At 38.8% G+C, this 23,216-nt stretch overlaps 1 protein-coding gene and 1 non-coding gene across 3 annotated transcripts in view; both read left to right on the top strand.

Annotated features, from left to right (window-relative positions):
• The window catches only part of DTNB (dystrobrevin beta), a 262,633-nt gene that overhangs the window by 168,307 nt on the left and 71,110 nt on the right, over positions 1–23,216 (top strand). For both annotated transcript variants that reach the window (XM_007455514.1, XM_007455515.1), the window contains one exon: positions 17,505–17,582. In XM_007455514.1, coding sequence (XP_007455576.1) covers positions 17,505–17,582 — 78 coding nt within the window. The remainder of the gene's footprint in view (positions 1–17,504; positions 17,583–23,216) is intronic.
• On the top strand, positions 1,202–1,274 carry TRNAE-CUC (transfer RNA glutamic acid (anticodon CUC)). The gene has a single exon. It is a non-coding gene; the product is annotated as a tRNA-Glu (tRNA).

Below are 23,216 nucleotides of genomic sequence, written 5' to 3'. Positions count from 1 at the left end.
TGATAGCGTTTCCTTGCCTTTATGTTTTTGCTGCTTGAGCTGCTGGGCTGTGATGATTGTGTTTATTTTTGGCAGGATGCTAGAGCCTCTGGAACTTCCCATCCAGTTATTATAAAGAAGGGAAGCCCATTGTATCTTTTCTTGGTTAATTGGTTAATTTTAAAAATATACAAGAGTCAGCTTGTCTCCTGTAATATGTTTGTTTCCACTTTTGAAAACAGGTTTCAGTAATAACCGTATGAACAGATCAGGAAATGACATTGCATCATGTATTTCATTGACCTCTCTGTGAGCAGAAACTTGATAAAGTATTTAACTTGTCTTCTTTTCTCATCTTTCTAGAAATATAGGAGTTGACGTCTGTAAAGTATTCACAACTTCCTCTCTAAGTTTAATGAACAAGGAGAACAACAAAGGAAAGATTCAGGGATTCATTGTGGAAAGGTTTTTAAAGTAAAACAGTACATTTCTGACGATTTAATTATCTCTTTCATAGGACCCTTTGCCTACTTTTTCAGTGTAATCATATTAAACTGAGCAATACTACTAAATAATTTGCTAATTATTGCCTCATTTTACAATCCTATCCTTTTCCAGAGCTAGAACAAGATACCTGGCTTCCTCTGGGTGTCTCTAGATGCTATCTAGTGGTGAAAATTCTGTATAAGAATGTGTTTGTGGTAAACCTTTCCTTCCTGAGAAATATTTCATTCTAAGTCTTATACCACAAATGGCTATGCTGAACTGCTAGAAATAGGAATTGAGGCATGTGTGTTTGTCGATAGGTCTTTTTTACATCAGTGGATTAGTTGCAATGTATTTAGAAGTTGGTTTTGGAAATCTTAAATCTTTTCTTTCGGTTAATTAGTTGTCAGTGACCAATAAAGTAAAATGTACTTTCCTAAAAGTCAGAGAAACCTCATTATAAATATATAATATTGTATTTTGCTACATTTACAATACCATATGGTTATTTTTTAATGGTTTTCCCAAAGGCAGTTTCATTGGCTTGTTTAAGCTCTTTGCTTTGGCAGATAACCATAGAACCTCCTGGAGTGACGGGAGATGGTTGGTCTGGTAAATAGACATTAATAAAGAGCAAAACATCGCACTACTCGTGAAGGATAAAAGTGAGCTGCGCTTGTCATAACTGTTTTCTAGAGGCAGGCAGGATGCTTTTAGAGAGAGTAATAGAGGGAATTCCTTGGTGGTCCAGTGGTTAGGACTCGGCGCTCTCACTGCCAGGGCCCCGGGTTCGATCCCAGGTCGGGGAACTAAAATCCCACAAGCCGTGCAGCGAGGCCCAAAAAAAAAAAAAAGAATCCTAGAGATTAAGGAGATCTTAGAATCTGCCCTCCTTAATATTTCACCAGAGCTACAGTGTGCCATTATTATAGACCATTATAAGTCCATGTTTCCTCTTCATTATAATGGAATAATTAGATAAACTGACTTTCATATTAGATCATATATTGTTTCAATGTGGAGGTCTGTGAATAGGTTTATAGGCTACCAAATTTTGGAGGGTAATAACTAAGAAGAGAGAAACAAATACCACCTTCATCCTAAAGCAGTGTCACCTGGGCTTATCACCCCAAGCAGAGATTCAGGAGTGCCTGGACCCCAGACTCGGTCATTTGACACTTTTCCTTCAATAAAACTTAATCCTTAAGTAAGTGAATGTTTTCCATTGGTTTGCTCTTCATTCTTTTTTCTGGGAGTATTACCCACTTCTTTGGAGAAGTGGTGCTCTCTCAGTCCGCACTGTGTTGTTCTAAGAGGACAGCTAATCAAAGTATTGGGCCCTCTGTCTACCAGAGGGGGTAGATGACTCAAGGTAGGTCATCTTGAGTCTTTTCTGGGAATCTCAAATTGGAATGAGGGAAGAGATTTTGTTCACCAAGGGTGAAGTTACCAGAAGTGAGGCAGAAGTTGTTTCTTGTTAAGCATAAAAAGCTGTGAGATCTGTATAGACTCTGATTCAAAATGAGGTCTCAGCAAAGATAACAATGAGTGTCCTAATGACATTCCAGTGTCCTGGAAGCCCCCACCCTTCATGAAGTTTAGTTATGAATTTAGTTATCATTTAGTTATGATACTTATGAATTTAGTTATCATTTAGTTATGATACTTAGTTATCATTTAGTTATGATACTCATCTTTTTTTTTTTTTTTAAGACACTTCAAGTTAGATTTGAAGCCAGTGGTCCTGAACTAGGGCTGTGTTTCTTAAAGATGAGAATTTATTCTTCCCTGAGAACTCTAATCTGAAAAATTCATTTGGACAATACAGAGATGCCTGGGTTAGGATGGTGAATGTGTGGATTTTATCTATTCAGTGTCATTAGAACCAGATAAAAGTGGTTTCCAATGCTGGTCCTGCCACTTACTAGTTTTGGGACCTTAAGCATGTTAATAATCCCCTTTAACCTTTATTTCTTTATTTGTAAAATAAGAATACCATCATGAGTAGTAGCAAGAATTCTGGTAATGGATCTGAGGACCTAGCTGAGGGCTGATGCAGAGCTCATACTCAGCAAATGTTTGAGGTGCATTACCCCTTTCCTCCCAACCCTCTCCAGTGTTCTAAAAGGAAATATATGCACATACACAGCAAATCTTGTAACTGTTAACTTCATGGGATTTTTAATATTGTTTTCCTGTACTGGTCTGTGGTTAAGTATTTGAAATAATTAAGTTGTCTTTGTTAGAAATGATTTTACACATTTTTTATTGTGAATGATAATTATCAGTTAGATTTGCCCTAAAAATTAAAATATGTTAAGCTAAAGCTTAAACGCCTATTGTTAAGACTAAGTATGAAGACTAATTGGAATATAAACTTCTTGTGGGCGGGAACAGTCTTCAACTTGTTTTTGTTTTTTCTCAAAGCCCCTAATAGTGCCAGGCATGAATAAACCATGGATTTTTGTTTGTTTGTATATTGGTAAGACCCTTGTTTATTTAAATGGAATTTGTAGTAATCAGAAGGACTTTATGGAGATACTGAAATTTTTGGAGCCATTTCTCTCATAAAAAAAAAAGTGAGAGAGAGTGTAACCATGGCAAGTCTATGAAGGACATTCCAGGATAGATACCTAGGAGAAGCTTTGAAAGCAGGGGCTTAGAAGAAGTGAATGAACAACTTGCTTGAAAGATGTGGAAGAGTTTTGACAGATTAAAGAAAGAAGTAGTCAGAGTGTGGGTTTTAAATTTGTCTTAAAGTACACGGTGAAATCTGCTGCATAAACTTAATGATGAGAAAAGTATGAACAAAGTGAGTCAGGAAGATGATTTCAGAAACAACACAAGTATCTAGGACTGAAGGTGAAATAACTGGCTACAAAAATTGTAATAAGTTGTTAAATGTACTTAACTAAAATGGTTAAGTACCTCATATATAAAGCATTGTTGTGGGGAATACAAAAAAGTAATCAAGTAAATGAAAGCATATGGCATAATAAAATCTTTTTTCCTTGCACATTAACAGTAATAAACAGTCCAAAAAGTCTGATAAAAAGTCCCCACGTGCATGATTGGCAGATAACTGTCAAGGTAAAAGAGAATTGCAGGGCTGTAACCATAACCTCTACAGCTAAGAAAATATTTTGGGAGGAAGAGCAAGACAGTGAGCAAATGCTTTTAAAAGTATAGGGTAGGGATAAATATCTGTCTATATGGATGACTTCCTACAGAAGAGGTACACCAAAGGACCTACGGAGAAGTGACAGGTGCCCGAGTTCTCACTGGTCCTCTCAGGCTTCAGACTTGGCTTTGTTCATGTACCCCTTTATTCACTCACAATGTTTAAGTAGAAACTTTGCTTAAACAACAATATTATACTTTCACATCCTTGGTTAGAAAGGTCATATCCAGAAACTGTTTTCCCCTAAGTTGATCTAAGTCAACTTAGAAAGTCAAAAACAAGTAATCACACTCAGTATTGGTCCTGAGCCCAGCGTTAAACTTTTTTTTAAGTCAACAGTCTGGCTGACATAATAAATAATTTCCTCATCAAATGTATGTATTTTGTTAGGCTGAGATGTGGATTCCAAAAGATCTTTGAAATTAAGACTAGATTTGAAAGTCGTTTTAATAAATTAGAGGTATGTTTTTGAAGGAAACAGTTCATACTAGCTTACCTTGTTTCCCCTGGGACAGTCTAGAGGTGGTTAAAAATGCAACCAAATGGTTTGAGTTCAGAGAGGCATATGTAATACAGAGTTCTGTTGAGGTGACAGGGGAAAGAATAAATCACCCAAAATCATACCCTGGGGTTATTATTGTTTCATCTTCCTATAGAAACAACTTTACAAGAGCTGATTCTCACATCATGCTGTTGCTTTTAATTTATAGACCAAACAGTCTTAAGTTTTTCTAAAAATGCAACAAAGGTAGTAGAGACACTATACCATAATGATTAAGAATACAGACCCAAGAGCCACGCTGCCTTGGTTCAAATCCTACTTCTGCCACACGTCTTGACTGTGACCTCAGGTGCATTACTTCTCTCCGTGCCCTACTGTCTCCATTTGTAAAATAAAGTTAATAACAGGATCTGCCCCCTTGGTGGTTGTGAGGTTTATATGAGTGAATCCATGCATAATGTTAGAACTGAGTCTGGCATGTATTAAGCACTCAATAAGTATTATTATTGTTGTGAAAGACACTCTCCACTCTGTTGATTCCATTACTAAGTCAGAGATGAAAACTAGCCATGGCTACAAACATTCCAAACATGCCTACCAAATATAACAACTAATAATGCTAATTCCATTCTCGGAGAAGAGTCTCATCAAAGCTAAATATAACAGAAAGGTTACTTCTTACACACTCTCCACACGACATGGTGCTGACTCATAATCCAGTATTTCCTGAAAACCTAATGTGTCTCGTACCACGCTAGCTACTCGAAATACAATGATAAAAAAAGCACACAGATTTCCTGCAGTTTAGTAGAGGAGATAATATAGACAGATCTAAAATATTTTCTTTCTTTTTTGGGGATGTGGTGGTTAGGGATGTTGGGGTATTGTGGAATTTTGGACCTACTCAAAACATCTAACAGGTCTTTCTTCTACTAATAGTCTCAAAGTTCTCTCTAAGTTTGTAAAACACCTTCCTTCTCAGTTTGCTTTATTTATTTATTTATTTATTTTTTGCGATATGCGGGCCTCTCACTGTTGTGGCCTCTCCCGTTGCGGAGCGCAGGCTCAGCGGCCATGGCTCACGGACCTAGCCGCTTCGTGGCATGTGGGATCGTCCTGGACGAACCCGTGTCCCCTGCAGCGGCAGGCGGACTCGCAACCACTGTGCCACCAGGGAAGCCCTCAGTTTGCTTTCTTAGTGATAACAGAAACAGTACAGGCTCACTTTAGAAAATTTGACTCAGTGGTATAACAAGGTTTTTTTTTCTGTTTTAACTATTAAGCATGTTTTTCTCTGAAAATCAGGAAAAAATTAAACTTGAAAAATTGGAGGAGTACAGGAAAGTATAAATAAGCAAGAAAAATAATTCCCGTAATTCCACTTTTCTTAAATTTTGACATATTTCCTTCCTTCCTGCTTTACACTTATTATATTGTTTAGGTAAGACCATGCTGTGTGTATGTATAAATATTTTATAGGGTTGTTGTGAAGATAAAATAAATAATATATTTAAAGCCCTAAACACTGTGTCTAATAGCTATATATCAAACATTTAGTAATTGTTAGCTAGTATGACAGTTATCTTGCCCTTTTTATTTCTTTCATGATAAGCTATTTCTCATGTAATTAGAAAGCTATTTCTCATGTAATTAGAAAACTCTTTGTAAGCATTATCTTTTAATGACAGCATAATATGCTATATTTATTGATGTACTGTGGTTTACTTTTCCTTTCCCTCATATTTGAATATTTTAGGTTTCTTCCAGAATTATTCTATTGTAAATAATGTTTTCCTAAATATTTTAAAATGTAAAATTGTCTTTACATTTCTGATTAATTCCCTAGAATATATCCCTAGAAAGGGAATTAGTGAGTCAAAATACTTGAACTTTTTAAAAGATCTTTGACATATTGTCAAATTGCTTTCTAGAAATTTTGCTTAACTTTGTACTTTTTGCTTAACTTTGTACTCTCTCTTACCTAATAGACAGTTAACAGCCTGTGTCATAAAATCCTCTCCAGCCTTAAGATTACCTTAAAGTTTAAAAATATCATTGTTATTTTTTATAAGGGAAAATGGTCTATAATTTTAACAAATTTCTTTGCTTTTTCATAAAGTATTTTCAAATTGAATTATTTGTATTTCTTCTTTTTAAACATGTATTTTCACTTTGACCATTTTCTAATTGCAATCTTAATAGTTTTCTTATAAATTTGTATGAATCCCTTGTACATTAAGGCTGTTAATTCTTGCTCTGTCATTTGTTGAAATAGTTCCCCAAATTTGTATTTTTCTTTCTTTTCTGATTTTTTAAATCATTTGAATTAATTTGTCTCTTTCTTCCTAATTTTTCCGTTGCTTTTGAGCTTAGAAAATCCTCTCTATCCACAGACTTATATGTTTTCTTGTGAGTTGTACAATTAAACATTTATATTTAGTTCTTTAACACACTGTAAATATATATTTTTCTTTATGGGGTGAGGTGATCTCAATATTTCCCCATAGCGTGTCGCAGTTTTTCTTTTATTAAATACTTACTGCATTATATTATAATTTTTTTCTGAATTTTTATTTTTCATAAAACTCCAGTTTTCATCCTTTTACTTTTTATCCCCAGCAGCTGGCACAGTACCTACCACTTTGTAGAGACACAACAAATATTTGATAAATGAAAGAAAGAAATACACAATTATATATAATCTGTCCTGAAAGGTTTTAAAGGCATGATCAGTTATTCTTCATCTCTTCCTATCTTTAATAACCTTAAAAGAGATTCTGTAGTAATTCTAATTTCAAGTTAGTCTACATTCCAGAGCATCCACCAGAATGAATTGGAGTGGTCTGGTCATAAGAAAAGTAATGCGAAAATGACTTGCTAAATTTTTACTTTCTAATAGTTTTTTTTTTTAATAGATCTTTATTGGAGTATAATTGCTTCACAATACTGTGGTAGTTTCTGTTGTACACCAAAGTGAATCAGCCATATGCATACACATGTCCTCATATCCCCTCCCTCTTGAGCCTCCCTCCCATCCTCCCTATCCCACCCCTCTAGGTCACTGCCAAGCACTGAGCTGACCTCCCTGTGCTATGCAGCTGCTTCCCACCGGCCAACTATTTTACACTTGGTAGTGTATATATGTCAATGCTACTCTCACTTCGCCCCAACTTCCCCCTCCCCACACCGTGCCCTCAAGTCTGTTCTCTTTGTCTACATCTTTATTCCTGCCCTGCCTCTAGGTTCATCAGTACCATCTTTTTTTTGATTGCATATATATGTGTTAGAATACGCTATTTGTTTTTCTCTTTCTGACTTACTTCACTCTGTATGACAGACTCTAGGTCCATCCACCTTACTACAAATAACTCAGTTTCATTTCTTTTATGGCTGAGTAATGTTCCATTGTATACATGTGCCACATCTTCTTTATCCATTCATCGGTCAGTGGACACTTAGGTTGCTTCCATGTCCTGGCTATTGTAAATAGTGCTGCAATGAACATTGTGGTACATGACTCATTTTGAATTTTGGTTTTCTCGGTATATGCCCAGTAGTGGGATTGCTGGGTCATATGATAGTTCTATTTTTAGTTTTTTAGGGAGGCTCCAAACTGTTTTCCATAGTGGTTGTATCAATTTACATTCCCACCAATAGTGCAGGAGGGTTCCCTTTTTTTTTTTTTTTTTTTTTAATGTGGTACGCGGGCCTCTCACTGTTGTGGCCTCTCCCGTTGTGGAGCACAGGCTCCGGATGCGCAGGCTCAGCGGCCATGGCTCACGGGCCCAGCTGCTCCACGGCATGTGGGATCTTCCCGGACTGGGGCACGAACCCGTGTCCCCTGCCTCGGCAGGCGGACTCTCAACCACTGCGCCACCAGGGAAGCCCGAGGGTTCCCTTTTCACCACACCCTTTCCAGCATTTATTGTTTCTAGATTTTTTGATAATAGCCATTCTGACTGGTGTGAGGTGATACCTCACTGCAGTTTTGATTTGCATTTCTCTAATAATTAGTGATGTTGAGCATCTTTTCATGTGCCTCTTGGCCATCTGTATGTCTTCCTTGGTGAAATGTCTATTTAGGTCTTCCGCCCATTTTTTAATTGGATTGTTTGTTTTTTTTGACATTGAGCTCCATGAGCTATTTGTATATTTTGGAGATTAATCCTTGGTCTGTTGTTTAATTTGCAAATATTTTCTCCCATTCTGAGGTTGTCTTTTTGTCTTGTTTATGGTTTCCTTCACTGTACAAAAGCTTTTAAGTTTAATTAAGCCCCATTTGTTTATTTTTATTTCCATTACTCTAGGAGATGGGTCAAAAAAGACCTTACTGTGGTATATGTCAAAGAGTGTTCTTCCTACGTTTTCCTCTAAGAGTCTTATAGTGTCTGGTCTTACATTTAGGTCTCTAATCCATTTTGACTTTATTTTTGTGTATGGTGTTAGGGATTGTTCTAACTTCATTCTTTTACATGTAGCTGTCCAGTTTTCCGAGCACCACTTATTAAAGAGGCTGTCCTCTCTCTATTGAATGTTCTTGCCTCCCTTGTTGTAAATTAGGTGACCATATGTGCAAGGGTTTATCTCTGGGCATTCTCTCCTGTACCATTGATATGTATTTCTGCTTTTGTGCCAGTACCATACTGTCTTTATTACTATAGCTTTGTGGTATAAGTTGAAATCAGGGAGCCTGATTCCTCCAACTCCATTTTTTCTTTCTCAAGATTGCTTTGGCTGTTCGGGGTCTTTTGTGTTTCCATACGAATTGTGAAATTTTTTGTTCTAATTCTGGGAAGGATGCCATTGGTAGTTTGATAGGGATTGCATAGAATCTGTAGATTGCTTTGGGTAATACAGTCATTTTCACAATGTTGATTCTTCCAATCCAAGAACATAGTATATTTCTCCACCTATTTATGTCATCTTTAATTTCTTTCATCAGTGTTTTATACTTTTCTGAGTGCAAGTCTTTCACCTCCTTATTTAACCTAGGTTTATTCCCAGGTATTTTTGTTGTTGTTGCGATGGTAAATGGGATTGTTTCCTTAATTCCTCTTTCTGATTTTTCATTATTGGTGTATAGGAGTGCCAGAGATTTCTGTGCATTAATTTTGTATCCTGCAACCTTACCAAATTCATTGATTAGTTCTAGTAGTTTTCTGGTGACATATTTAGGATTTTCTATGTATAGCTATCATGTCATCTGCAAACAGTGACAGTTGTACTTCTTTTCCAATTTGTATTCCTTTTATTTCTTTTTGTTCTCTGATTGCCGTGGCTAGGACTTCCAAACTTATGTTGCATAAGAGTGGTGAGAGTGGACATCCTTGTCTTGTTCCTGATCTTAGTGGAAATGCTTTCAGTTTTTCACCATTGAGTATGATGCTCACTGTGGGTTTGTCATATATGGCCTTTATTATGTTGAGGTGGGTTCCTTCTATGCCCATTTTCTGTAGAGATTTATCATAAATGGGTGTTGAATTTTGCCAAAAGCTTTTTCTGCATCTATTGAGAGGATCATATAGTTTTTATTCCTTAATTTGTTAATATGGTGCATCACATTAATTGATTTGCGTATATTGAAGAATCCTTGCATCCCTGAGATAAATCCCACTTGATCATGGTGTATGATCCTTTTATCATGTTGTTGGATTCTGTTTGCTAGTATTTTGTTCAGGATTTTTGCACCTATGTTCATCAGTGATATTGGTCTATAATTTTCTTTTTTTATGATATCTTTTTCTGGTTTTGGTATCAGGGTGATGGTGGCTTCATAGAATGAATATGGGTGTGTTTCTCCCTCTGCAGTTTTTTGGAAGAGTTTGAGAAGGGTCAGTGTTAGCTTTTCTCTAAATGTTTGATAGAATTCGCCTGTCAATCCATCTGGTCCTGGACTTTTGTTTGTTGGAAGATTTTTAATTACTATTTCAATTTCATTACTTGTGTTAGGTCTGTTTATGTTTTCTAATTCTTCCTGGTTCAGTCTTGGAAAATTGTACCTTGCCAAGAATTTGTCCATTTCTTCATGGTCTTCCATTTTATTGGCATATACTTGTTTTTAGTAGTCCCTTATAATCCTTTGTACTTCTGCAGTGTCAGTTGTGATTCCTCCTTTTTCATTTCTAATTTTATTGATTTGCATCCTCTCCCTTTTTTTCTTGATGAGTCTAAGGGTTTATCAGTTTTGTTTTGTTTATCTTCTCAAAGAACCAGCTTTTAGTTTTACTGATCTTTGCTATTGTTTTCTTCATTTCTATTTTATTTATTTCTGCTCTGATTTTTATGATTTCTTTCCTTTTACTGACTTTGGATTTTCCTTGTTCTTCTTTCTCCAGTTGTTTTAAGTGTATGGGGTAGATTGTTTATTTGAGATTTTTCTAGTTTCTTGAGGTGAGATTGACTTGCTATGGACTTCCCTCTTAGAACTGCTTTTGCTGCATCTCATAGGTTTTGGGTTGTCGTGTTTCCGTTGTCATTTGTTTCTATGTATTTTTAAAATTTCTTCTTTGATTTCTTCAGTGATCTCTTGTTTATTCAGTAGCACACTGTTTAGCCTCCGTGTATTTTACATTTTTTTTTTCCTATAATTGATTTCCAACCTCATAGCGTTGTGGTCAGAAAAGACACTTGATGCGATTTCAATTTTCTTAAATTTTCCGAGGCTTGGTTTGTGACCCAAGATGTGATCTGTCTTGGAAAATGTTCCATGTGCACTTGAGAAGAAAGTGTATTCTACCACTTTTGGGTGGAATGTTCTATAAATATCAATTAAATCTATCTGGTCTATTGTGTCATTTAAAGCTTGTGTTTCCTTATTTATTTTCTGTTTGGATGATCTGTCCATTGGTGTAAGTGGCATGTTAAAGTCCCCTACTATTATTGTGTTACTGTCAATTTCTCCTTTCATGGTTGTTAGCATTTGCCTTGTGTATTGAGGTGCTCCTGTGTTGGGTGCATAAACATTTATAATTGTTATATCTTCTTCTTGGATTGATCGCTTGATCATTATGGAGTGGCCTTCTTTGTCTCTTGTGATAGTCTTTATTTTAAAGTCTATTTTATCGGATATGAGAATAGCTACTCCAGCTTTCTTTTGATTTCCATTTGCATGGAATATCTTTTTCCATCCCTTCACCTTCAGTCTGTATATGTAGCAAAGTCTGAAGTGGGTCTCTTGTAGACAGCAAATATATGGGTCTTGTTTTTGTATCCATTCAGCCAGTCTGTGTCTTTGGTTGGGGCATTTAATCCATTTACATTCAAGGTTATTATGGACATGCATGTTCCTATTATCATTTTCTTAATTGTTTTGGGTTTGTTTTTGTGGGTTTTTTCTTCTCTTGTGTTTCCCACCTAGAGAAGTTTCTTTAGCATTTGGTGTAAAGCTGGTTTGGTGGTGTTGAATTCTCTTAGTTTTGCTTGTCTGAAAAGCTTTTGATTTCTCCATTGAATCTGAATGAGATCCTTGCTGGGTAGAGAAATCTTGGTTGTATAGGCTTTTCTCTTTCATCACTTTAAGTATATCCTGCCACTCCCTTCTGGCCTGCAGAGTTTCTGCTGAAAAATCAGCTGATAACCTTATGGGGATTCCTTTATATGTTTTTGTTTTTCCCTTGCTGATTTTAATATGTTTTCTTTGAATTTAATTTTTGTTAGTTTGATTAATATGTGTCTTGGTGTGTTTTTCCTAGGGTTTATCCTGTATGGGACTCGCTGTGCTTCCTGGACTTGGGTGACTATTTCCTTTCCCATGTTAGGGAAGTTTTCCACCATAATCTCTTCAAATGTTTTTCTCAGACCCTTTCCTTTTCTCGTCTTCTTCTGGGACTCCTGTAATTCGAATGTTTGTGCATTTAGTGTTGTCCCATAGGTCTCTAAGATTGTCTTCAATTCTTTTCATTCTTTTTTCTTTATTCTGCTCCTTGGCAGTTATTTCCACCGTTTTGTCTTCCAGCTCACTTATTCGTTCTTCTGCCGCAGTTTTTCTGTTATTGATTCCTTCTAGTGTATTTTTCATTTCAGTTATTTTGTTGTTCATCTCTGTTTGTTTGTTCTTTAGTTCTTCTAGATCTTTGTTAAACATTTCTTGTATTTTCTCAATCCGTGCCTCCATTGTATTTCCAAGATTCTGGATCATCTTTACTATCATTACTCTGAATTCTTTTTCAGGTGGATTGCCTATTTCCTCTTCATTTATTTGGTCTTGTAGGTTTTTACCCTGCTCCTTCATATGTGACATATTTTTTTGCCGTCTCTCTCTCTCTTTTTTTTTCCTTTATGAGTGGGATTGTGTGCCTGTCTTACTGGTTGTTTGGCCTGAGGCTTCCAACACTGGAGTTTGTAGGCTGTTGGGTAGAGTTGGGTCTTGGTGCTGAAATGAGGACATCCATGAGACCTCACTCTGGTGAATATTACCTGCAGTCTGAGGTTCTCTGTTAGTCCAGTGGTTCTGACACCGAGCTCCCACTGCAGGAGCTTTGGCCCGACCCCCGGCTCGTGAACCAAGATCCCGCAAGCCACATGGGGTGGCAAAAAAAGGAAAAAGAACAATAACAAAGTAAAAAATAAAATTAGACTAGGAAACTAACATATGTTAGAAATAAAAATAAAACTATAGATGAATCAACAACCGGAAGGTACAACGGTACCGTAATAGTAAAGAAGAAGAGGAGAGAAAAGAGAAAACAAAAAACGGGGAAAAGGCCTTGGCTGTGGAGGGCGGGGCCTGAGCAAGGGTGAGGTTTGGGTAGGTGGGGCCTATGCTTAGAACCCACAGGGCTGGAAAAGGCCCTAGGGGCTATGGGGGGTAGGGCTTAGGCTCAAGGAACAGAAGGGCCCCAGGTGTGCCCCCCAACCCTGGTCTCAGAGGGCAGGGGACTGGACTGGGAGCTCAGCAGGCCCCCCCAGGCCCAGTGGGCCGGGTGATTGCCCTCCGCTTCTCCCGGAGGGCCCCTCCCACCTGCCTCTTCTGATCTCCCTGGCTCAGGGGTGCCGATCCTGTTTGACCACTGCTTCTCCTCCCTACTCAGTTCCCCAAAGTCCTACTGGTTCACCTGGGGGTTCCTCCAGTCTCCTTGGGTGTCAGGGTTTTCCACCAGCAGCCGGCAGGTGCCCTAGTTGTGGGGAGACTCTAACTCGGTGTCTTCCCACACTGCCATCTTGACTCTGCCCTCTAATAGGAGTTTTGTCTTAACTAGTAACCAGAAGCTCTATACCTATTATCTAAGCCACCCTATTACTGGATATTTTCCCAAACTTATCCTGCTCCACCTAAAAAAAGTAAATTAAAATCCATCTTTATAATGATCAAAGTATTCAAATGAACAGCTACAATTTAAATGATGACACTCAAATATTTTCAAAGTTGACATCTCACCTGGGTTCCATTCTCTTATTTCCAACTACTTGGAAGCAGGTAAGATATCATTTACCTGTGCTTACCAATGCCACTTCAGATCCAGTGACTTCACAATTGAAATCGTTCACCCTTACCTTCCTACTCATTCTTTCTACTCCCACCAGTCCAACACCAAATCCTGTTTCCTACTCTTGTGTTCCCTACTTTGGATATATCACTATCTACCCAGTAGTTGAGGTAAAAATCTCAGTTATTCTTTATTCACTAACCGTGTGTACTTAATCTGTCACCACATCTTATCCATATTACCTGCACAGTGCTTTCCCTTTTGTCTGTTCCCCATCTTAACTACCACTGTCCACCCTCATAATCACTGATCTGGACAATTGCCATAACCTCTTCATTGAAGTCCCAGCTTCCATTCCCTCCTCCTTCCAAACCTCTCCACATAAATGAGTTTTAAATGGGGATGTACATTAAAAAGAATCCTCTTGCCCCTAGAGATTCAGATTCACTAAATTGAGGGTAGAGCTTGGATATCTCATTATATGAAAAACTTCCCAGATGATTCCAATGCACACCTGGATTAAAACCAATATTTTACAAGCTTCTGGAGTTATCATTTCAAAAGCCTGTTATAGTCACATCATCCTTTGGCCTAAAAAGTTCTAATGCTTCCCCCACTGCCTACGGTATAAAGTCCAAACCTCTTTGCTTGTGATAGAACAGGTGTCGTTCACATCCGGGCCCTCAGCTCCCTTTCCAGATGCATTTTCAACTGCTCCCCTCCCAAGGCCTTTGAGTCTAGCCAAATAAGTTACACCCAAATATGCCATGTACTTTTGGATTTTTGTGCCTTTTTCCATACCATTTCTTCTAAGTTGCCCTTAACTTTTTTCTATATCTGAAAAACTCTCTCCTCAATGTGACTTACACCTGACTATACCCCTTGTTCTTCCAGGCAGGAGTAACAGCTCTTCATCTGTGACTCCACAACACTTTGTGTGTACTTGTGTTGCTGCTCTCACTACTTTGAATTGTGATGATTTGTTTACATACATATAGTTAGGTTATTAAGATAAAGATAGTCCTACTTATCTTGTATGAGTAGGCACCCAGGAGGCATGCCTCTTTCCTTTTGATTAAGAATTAACAAATTCTCTTGGGAATTCCCTGGCGGTCCAGTGGTTAGGACTTGGCACTTTTCACTGCCAATGGCTCAGGTTCAATCCCTGGTCAGGGAGCTAAGATCCCACAAGCCTCACGGCACCGCCAAAAATACGAAAGAAAAAAAAATTAGCAGATTCTAAAAAAAATATTTAAAAAAAAGAACAAATTCTAAGTCTTCTTTTTATACCCACCTTTTCTAACTAGCAAATTACCTTCTATCTAGATCATTCATCTGTTTCTATCTCCTCATCCAAAAAATTGGCCTGTCTTATTAACAAAAGGAACCTCTCAAATCTCTGTACCAAGTGATGGTTGGTGATCACTTGGGTATCATGCGACTCATTAGTGTCTAAAAATACCTTGCTGAGATCTTCACCAATGGAAGATATAGAACGTCTGGTAACATGTTCAAGGTATTCAGCAGGTTTTGAATGTTAAAGATCAACAAAACTGATGTGGTGAGTTGTGTCAATTCTACTGCTTTGTAAGTTTCTGTAACTGGAACCATTAATGTCTGCTTCACACCTAGAAGCAGTCTTTTTTTTTCTTAAGCCAGAAGTCATTTTTGGTGTATTACATCTCCTAAGACCACATCTAAGCTGTTGGCTTTCACAGTGAATTGTGGGCCTAGTGGTAGATTCTGCAGGAAAGACACCCTTTAAATTTTCAGGCCTCTTTCATCTTGGACTATAAACACATACCTATTTCCCTAACAAAACATTAGGAGTTCAGAAATGGTATGAAATTTGGGCGCAGTTATGATTAGTTTACAACTTACAATGTAATCATCACTGTCTGGTTTTGAGTATTAGAGAAGAGGCTTTGATATGTGTGCTGTAAGATAATAATTGATCATGATGTCTACCAAGAGATAGAGATAATTATTAAAGACTTCTGTGGCATCAGACCAAACAAAATGCTACAAATCATGGGATTTTATCACATGGATCCACGCTTAGGGGATTAAAAAACTTTTTTTTCCGATTGTCATTTTTCCTCGGAGAATGTCAGAAAGGAAATTGAATGCAGTAGTATCTTCAATATTGAAATATACTGGGTAACTACATAAGTTCTGAAATCAACATGAACATGTCCTTATCTTGTTTTGGAAATGGGTTGCTAATAATAGTATATTAAAGAAGCAAAGGCCATTGTGTTTGCAGGACCAGAATGTTTCTGGTGCCTTCCGTATGAAAAGTTACTATGCTGCATTTGTTTCTTTCATAGGCATTGTCTCCTTGTTCCCTTTGGACAATGGATTTAAAAGAATCAGAGGCAAAAATATAAATTTAGGGCTAAAATGAAGCTAGTTTGTGTTTACTTCTGTTATTAATCAACCTAAAACAGTTGATTAATTGATTATATCTCAGCACAGCACTACCTTTAGGCTTGAAAGTTTGCAGGCAAAATTGGATAGCTGCCTGGAAAGTAGGTAGTGAGATAAATAACATGGAATTGAATTCTAGCCTAGAAAGGCATATTTCAATTCTGAATGTCTTACTTTGTCACACAAAGGGAGGAATGTGTGACAATAAGCATACTGCTGTGGCTTAAAAATCAAGAGACATGCAGATTACTTCCCATCTTTGATCCTCTCCATTAAATGAGAAATCATTAAAAATATTTCCCTACCCAGAAGTGAAGTTGGTTTTTTTAAAAAGGAGGGTAGAGATAGATAGATGTAGAGGTCGATCCATCCATCCATCCCTCTTAAACTTTTCTCTGAGTACATTGGATCTACCTGGAAATTTTCCCTTGAGCCTGTGTTTGAATGGACTATGAAACCTGCAGAAACAATAAAGGTTCTGGCCCCTTAATGTTCACCAGGACTTGCGGAGTATAACCTCTAAAAAACAATTTCATAGTTAACTCAGCTCGTAGAGATAAGGAGGAGCCAGGAGGTAGTTCCCAAACACTTAAATATGAGAGAAGGACTTTTCTGTTTCACTTTTCTGCTCCTGATGGACAAATTTCTCTGAAAAGTACTTCTTTCAGTTCAGGAGAGGAAGTGAGAGATTTCCCAGGAGGAGCATTTAGCAATAGTCATGTGGTTCCAAGTGCAAGACAGAAGCCCTTTGTAACTGAACCTGGTGGGGAAGGAGAGGGGCTGAAGAATGGCTGAAAGGCAGAATCACAGATTCTTTTTGATAATTTTGGAGTTGTTCATTCAAGACTCTCACAAGAGGATGAAAGAGACCTTGAGTCCAGAAAACCAGCCGCCTAAGACAAGTTATCAAAAATGCTTACTTCAAATTTAAATTTGGATTAGTTTATGAAAGAAAACCTTCTAATCAGAGTACAGGTATGAACTCATTGTTAAGATTCTAGTAAAGGATTAATAAAAGAACTTAGTATTTAACAATTTAATTGTTTCGGTAAAAAGTATACAAACTAAATCTGAGGGAAGACAGTGAGCTCTAACCAAATCTCAGGAAAAACATGCATGTTGCTGTTGTGACCTTTGTAACACACCACAGATGCCACACACCTAGCGATCCTGTAAACAACTGAAATGCAGAATGCAGATTCTTGTGTGCTAAAACTGTAAAACAAGAGCCACTGGAGTTATATCCCTGTAGCCGTGTGGGTACAGTTCGTTACTCCTGTCCGGGTAGCACATGGCTCTGGGGTCCTTTGGCTTTGTGCGAGAGGACCTTCTTGTTGAGTTTACTTAGGCTGAAAGTATCAATTTCTACCCCCACTCCCTATGGGTCCCACTGTGCTTATCAGGAAATGATAGTTGGTCCTTTGCCCTTATCACTTTTTCATTTGTTTCCCCTAGCCTCACTGGTAATTATTAATATAATGTCAATGTCTTTTCTTTTCAGTCCTCCTCGCCCTCTGACGAATGTGAATGACACCGTGGTGAGCCACATGTCCTCTGGGGCGCCCACTCCCACCAAGAGGTACGTGATGCTTGTGCGGCAGTTGCCGCTCACAGTTGGGTACTGGCCTCTGGCCTGGGAAGCAGAGCATTCCACAGGGCAGAAAGGACTGGCTTTCCTCCCCTCCTTTGACTGTCTTTTTATATTATTTTCGACTTTTTATCTTCCTTTTTTTCCCTACTAACTTATAAATATAGCAACTGAAGGAGGCTGCTTTGGAGTGGTGCCTGAGGTGGAAGCTCTCCATTTGTGACAAGCAGTGAACATAGTGTCAAAGCAGATTAGGCATGTTTGAGCTCTTTTTTTTAACATCAAACAATATTTTGATGAGCACGAATTTCAACAGTTTTGCCTTAGAGTTCTTGAAGCATCAAAGATCATTTCTGCTTCCTGATTTGACTCTGTAAATTGAGCTAATTCCTTATATTCTAAGTCATTCTACATCGAATTCATAAACATTTAAGCTGAGAAGCCCGAGTGCCTCTCTTAGTTATACAGGGAGTTTCCTTAGGGTCTTTCAAGGCACTAGAACAGTCTCCTCCTTTCTCCTCTTTACTTGGTTTACTCTCCTACAGAATTCTCTTAGGCAGGACTTAAAAGATCTGTGTGAAATGGTTTGCTTTCTGTCTGATTTAAGCTGTTCCCTCACCAGAGCAATGCAGAAAGTCCCTCAAGGCACAACCAGTAAAGAATTCTTTCTAAGAATTTTTTTTGAGTCATCACTCAAAAAAAAAAACAAAACAAAAAAGAATGAAGACATTCCAACCCACTTCCCAAGTCCTTCCTGAAGAAAAGCACTTTGTACTGCAAAACCTGAAGAAAACCATCTGTACCGATTGCTTTGGATCAATTTAGCTATAGCAATGTTATTTACTTAATAATACTTTGACTTAATATATATAATATATAATACTTAAGATCAACTATGTTTGTTCCATTGCGTAAAACTCCTAGGGCAATGTTTCCCGAGCTTGAGTGATGAGAAGAATCACCCGGGTCACTTGCCAAACATACCCATTTCTGAGATCACATCAGACCCAGTGGATCCTGAGATCCTGGGAAGCTACACTTTTAACAAGTATTCCAGGCGATTCTTATCATCAAGCAGATTTGGGAAATAGCCTTAGAAGCGAAGGAGTAAACTACAGGAATCCTCCACCCTGGAATAGAGGATTTAGGGACTTAACAAATGAGAGTGGCTTGATAATACAGTGTTATCCACGTGGAGACCCAAGACCCTGACCAGGTGAGAGTACTTGTCTGCAGCCTTGTTGGGACACTACTAGCAGGACAGTAGCCGAGCCTCTTCTTTTGGGCAGAATTGAGTGGTATGAGCACCGTCTGTACTGAGCACAGACTTCTGAGCCAGAGTGCATTTGAATCCTGGCTATCACCTGACCTTGAACAAGATTCTTATCTTTGCTGGTTTATCTGTAGAATGAGGAGAATAATAGTATCTGTGTTGTGGGGTTTATGTGAGAATGTAACATACTGTTGTCATTATTTAGGAAGTAAACTGTAACGAGAGAACAGGTGGGGAAGAGAGAATAATTTATGGCTAATGCCCTCTGAAGGAAGAACAGAGGCTTATGAAAGAGTACAAAGCAATTAAACCTCTCCCACCTGCCTAGATTTTACAACCACCCTTGCTGGCCTTAACTTTTTATGTTAAACACCCATAGCATTCAGACCCAGACCTCGAATCTAAATATCAACTCAGGAATGTTTCTGTTTCAAAACTAGGAAGACAAGGTAGATTATTGAAAGAAGTCAGCTTGTAGGTTTTATGTTAGTTTTAGCAATGCCATGTGTTAGGGTTTCACTTCACCTGAGTTCTCTTCATTTACTACTTTTGTCACTTTGAGTCACCTGAGTCCCTGAGGGCCCTAAGTGCATGGTGATCAAGGGCACCATGCAGGCTTCCCTGGTGGCGCAGTGGTTGAGAGTCCGCCTGCTGATGCAGGGGACACGGGTTCGTGCCCCAGTCCGGGAAGATCCCACATGCCGCGGAGCGGCTGGGCCCGTGAGCCATGGCCGCTGAGCCTGCGCGTCCGGAGCCTGTGCTCTGCAATGGGAGAGGCCACAACAGTGAGAGGTCCGTGTACCGCAAAAAAACAAAAACAAAAACAAGGGCACCACGCATTCAGTGACCACAGCTGAATGTAGCTCCTAGAGGCTGTTGGAGGGAGTGCATATTTCTGGATGATGTTTTACTGCTTGAGAAGACTGAAAGAAGGGACTTGGGAGCAGTAGTCATCACAGCTCCTCTCTAGAAGGACTACTAACCTTTAGGCTTGATGTTGCTGTATGAAGCCCCAGCTCAGTAGTCAGTGGCCAGCTGTAATTGTCAGTCACAAAATATCTACCATTTCTGAAAGTTGTTTCAGATAATATAGTATAGCCTGGGTTAAGATTTTATTTTAAAGTCAGCATTTCAGCTAGCATCTCTTTCTAGGTAGGCTCAGTCAATGCTAGAGGTGGTTGTCACAGACTCTCCACGGGCTGACCAGCGGACCAAGAGTAGCCAAAGCCCTTAGGAGACCGAAACAAAGGCGGAGCTCTGTAACTTATCAAGAAGAGTAGTTGCTGGAGGAGAGGCTACATGGGAACGTGATGCCCCTGTCCTAACAATATTGTCCTTAGAAATTTTGGAGATTTCATTTACTTTCAGGATGAGATTATGATAGAACATATGGACATGAACTGTGTAGTTCATAGACTTGGCTCTTCATGGCCCCAGTCTCTAAATGGTATAAATTTCAGGTAGTATCCTATTTACTTCCTCGAGGACTCATCAGTTTTTATTTTCTCCTCTGAATGTCGTCAGACCTTTGTCTCCAGAGTCTGATGAAAGCCAGGAACCCAGCAGGTCATCCCAGTCATAGATCCTTCCTCTGCTGGGGCAGAGAATTCTCAAGGGGCACAAAGCTACTCTCCAGAAATAAGAGGTTTTCTTTAGAACTCAGCATAAGATATAAATCACTGAATCAGACAAGAACATGCACAGTAATAAAAATGCAGGTAAAAGTTAAGAGCTCCAGTTTCTAACTTTGATAAGCTGTGCATTTAAAACTAGTGATAACCCAGGACTTACCTGGTGGCACAGTGGATAAGACTCCATGCTCCCAATGCAGGGGGCCCAGGTTCAATCCCTGGTCAGGGAACTAGATCCCACATGCATGCCACAACTAAGAGTTCACATGCTATAACTAAGGAGCCCATGTGCCACAACTAAGGAACCAGTGAGCTGCAACAAAGGAGCCCACCTGCCACAACTAAGAGCTGGCAAGCCGCAGCTAAGGAGCCCTGGAGCCGCAACTAAGGGAGCCCACCTGCCGCAACTAAGGAGCCCACGTGCTGCAGCTAAGGAGCTGGCAAGCTGCAACTAAGGAACCCTGGAGCCACAACTAAGGAAGCCCCCCTGCTGCAACTAAGGAGCCCACGTGCCGCAGCTAAGGAGCCAGCAAGCTGCAACTAAGGAGCCCACCTGCCACAACTAAGACCTGGTGCAGTCAAATAAATAAATAAATAAATAAATATTTTTTTAAAAAATAGTGATAACCCCATTGGTGGAAAACAGTACTTGATTAGTCCAAATAAAAGATGATCTCAAATGTAATGGTTACTTTGTACAGAAGAAAACCTTATAAATGGCAAAGATGCTGGCAATCATGTGAGAAACTGTAAATTATGTTCCTGAAAGCTTCTACTCTAGGGATTTGCCTCTGTAATATTTTTATTGACATTTCTGCAGTAGAAAAGAAATTTCATCTTTGTCTTAGACTAAGTAGTTTCTGGAAATTTGCTTTCTGTTAAAGAATCAGAACAGTACACATAAAAACAAACAAACTTTCAAAACTTTAAAACAGAGACTTAAAATGCCCCTCCACTATCCGACTTCCTCCAAGGCTTGCTTCTGTCCCTCTTCCCCAGGGTTCAGAGTGTGATTATGTTGTTATGCTCTGTACTATTGTACTATTTAAGCCATACCTTATATTCAGACCAATATGAAAAATGATGCTAATGTTTTTAATGTCTTCTAAAGCTTTGGCTTTAATTATTTATACAGGTACAAATGTTTACAATTCTGTGGGCATTTCATATAAGGTTGGCAGCAACAAAAACCTCCAGTATGAAACTTTTGGCTTGGTGCATTTGATTGGTATAGTAGTTTTAACTCTTTTAACTTCAGGTATTAAAATCTAACTTTTAAAAGTACAAACCCAGTTAAGCACGATGAAAAGGTTCCAAAGATCTGGTGTACAACCTTGTGCTTATACTTAAAAATACTCTAACATACACCTAAAATTTTTTTAAGAGAGTAGATTGTGTGTGTTCTTACCACAATAAAAAATTTTTAAAAAAGAAGAAAATAAAAGGCACAAACCCACAAGACAAAGGCAAAAGCAGAAGGGAAGGGCAGAAGTGTCCATAGATCACAAAGCAGCTGACTGCCACCAGGATGTCCACCTGTGGCTTCTCCATCTCTCGGCTTCTCTCAGTGTGCTGTCTTCATTCCCTTCTCCTACAGAACAGCCACCTCTCAAGATGCCAATGGCTTCACTCACATCTACAGCCTTGTCACTCAAGAGGTTGTGCTTTTCCTCTCTAGGATTAGAAAACTCTAAGAAAGGATTCTTATTGTCCTGGATGGCATTACTGCCCATCCTTGTGTATGTGTGATAAACCACACTCATTAGACTCTGTATCATGAGAATAGAGGGAGGAGCATCTCCCCAAAAGGTTCTACTGTCAAGAACAGGAGAGATCCTGGGAAAGAAAAATAACAGAATTTGTTGGCAGAGCACTGCTTTGCTACCAAGCGCACAGATGTGTGCACAAGTGTGTACGTGCACACACACATACCCCTTCCCATGCACGTTCCCACTTCCAAGCTTTCCTCCTCAGACAGTGCAGCAGTACGACTGCAAATGTATACTTGCCTTTCCCAGGAGTCTTATCCACCTCCTGCAGACAGCACTGGGTCCCCGATATCTAGGTCATGTCCATTTGTCAGGATCAGGTCTAGGTACATCTTTTGTGATTCATTAACCCGTTCCACCATGGACCAAATTATAAGTTTTAAGAACTCACACATCTCTACAACTCACAGCTCTACAAAAGTAGAAATCTGAAAATAGGATAATTGCATTTTAGAGAAGGGAGGAAAAGGAAGTAACAGAAAACATGGCATATTAAGAAGCCACATTTGCCTGTTTCCTCCTAAAACACCATGAAAATGACAGTCCAGACATTTTCTTTAGTAGAAACCAACAACAGAGAAAAATGGACAAGGAGACAATAGCAACATTTTGGAAGCAGCAAAGCAGATGGATGAGTGGTAACTGATTTTCCAGACTGGAGAGAATTAAAACCCAAGCCAACAGAGAAACCCGGAGGAAAGCCCACCCGGGAATTAGAAGGCTCTGAGGGAGGGATACGGAACAACAGCTGATAGTCTGTTTAAGAAGCACTTACAGTCTCAGTCTCAGATTGCATACATAACTGGGCCTCTACCCCTACCCAACCCTGCCAGAGTTGAGATTTATGTTTGTGGTTTCTGGAATAATACAGCCCCCATAAAAACCCTAGTTGTCTTAATTATCTCACCTTGGTGGGCTGAGGCGACTGGCTTCCAGACAGCACATCTCTTTC

This window comes from Lipotes vexillifer, unplaced genomic scaffold (assembly GCF_000442215.2).
Source record: "Lipotes vexillifer unplaced genomic scaffold, Lipotes_vexillifer_v1.1 scaffold131, whole genome shotgun sequence".
Lineage (NCBI taxonomy): Eukaryota > Metazoa > Chordata > Mammalia > Artiodactyla > Lipotidae > Lipotes > Lipotes vexillifer.
This window is presented reverse-complemented; position numbering and strand designations above follow the sequence as displayed.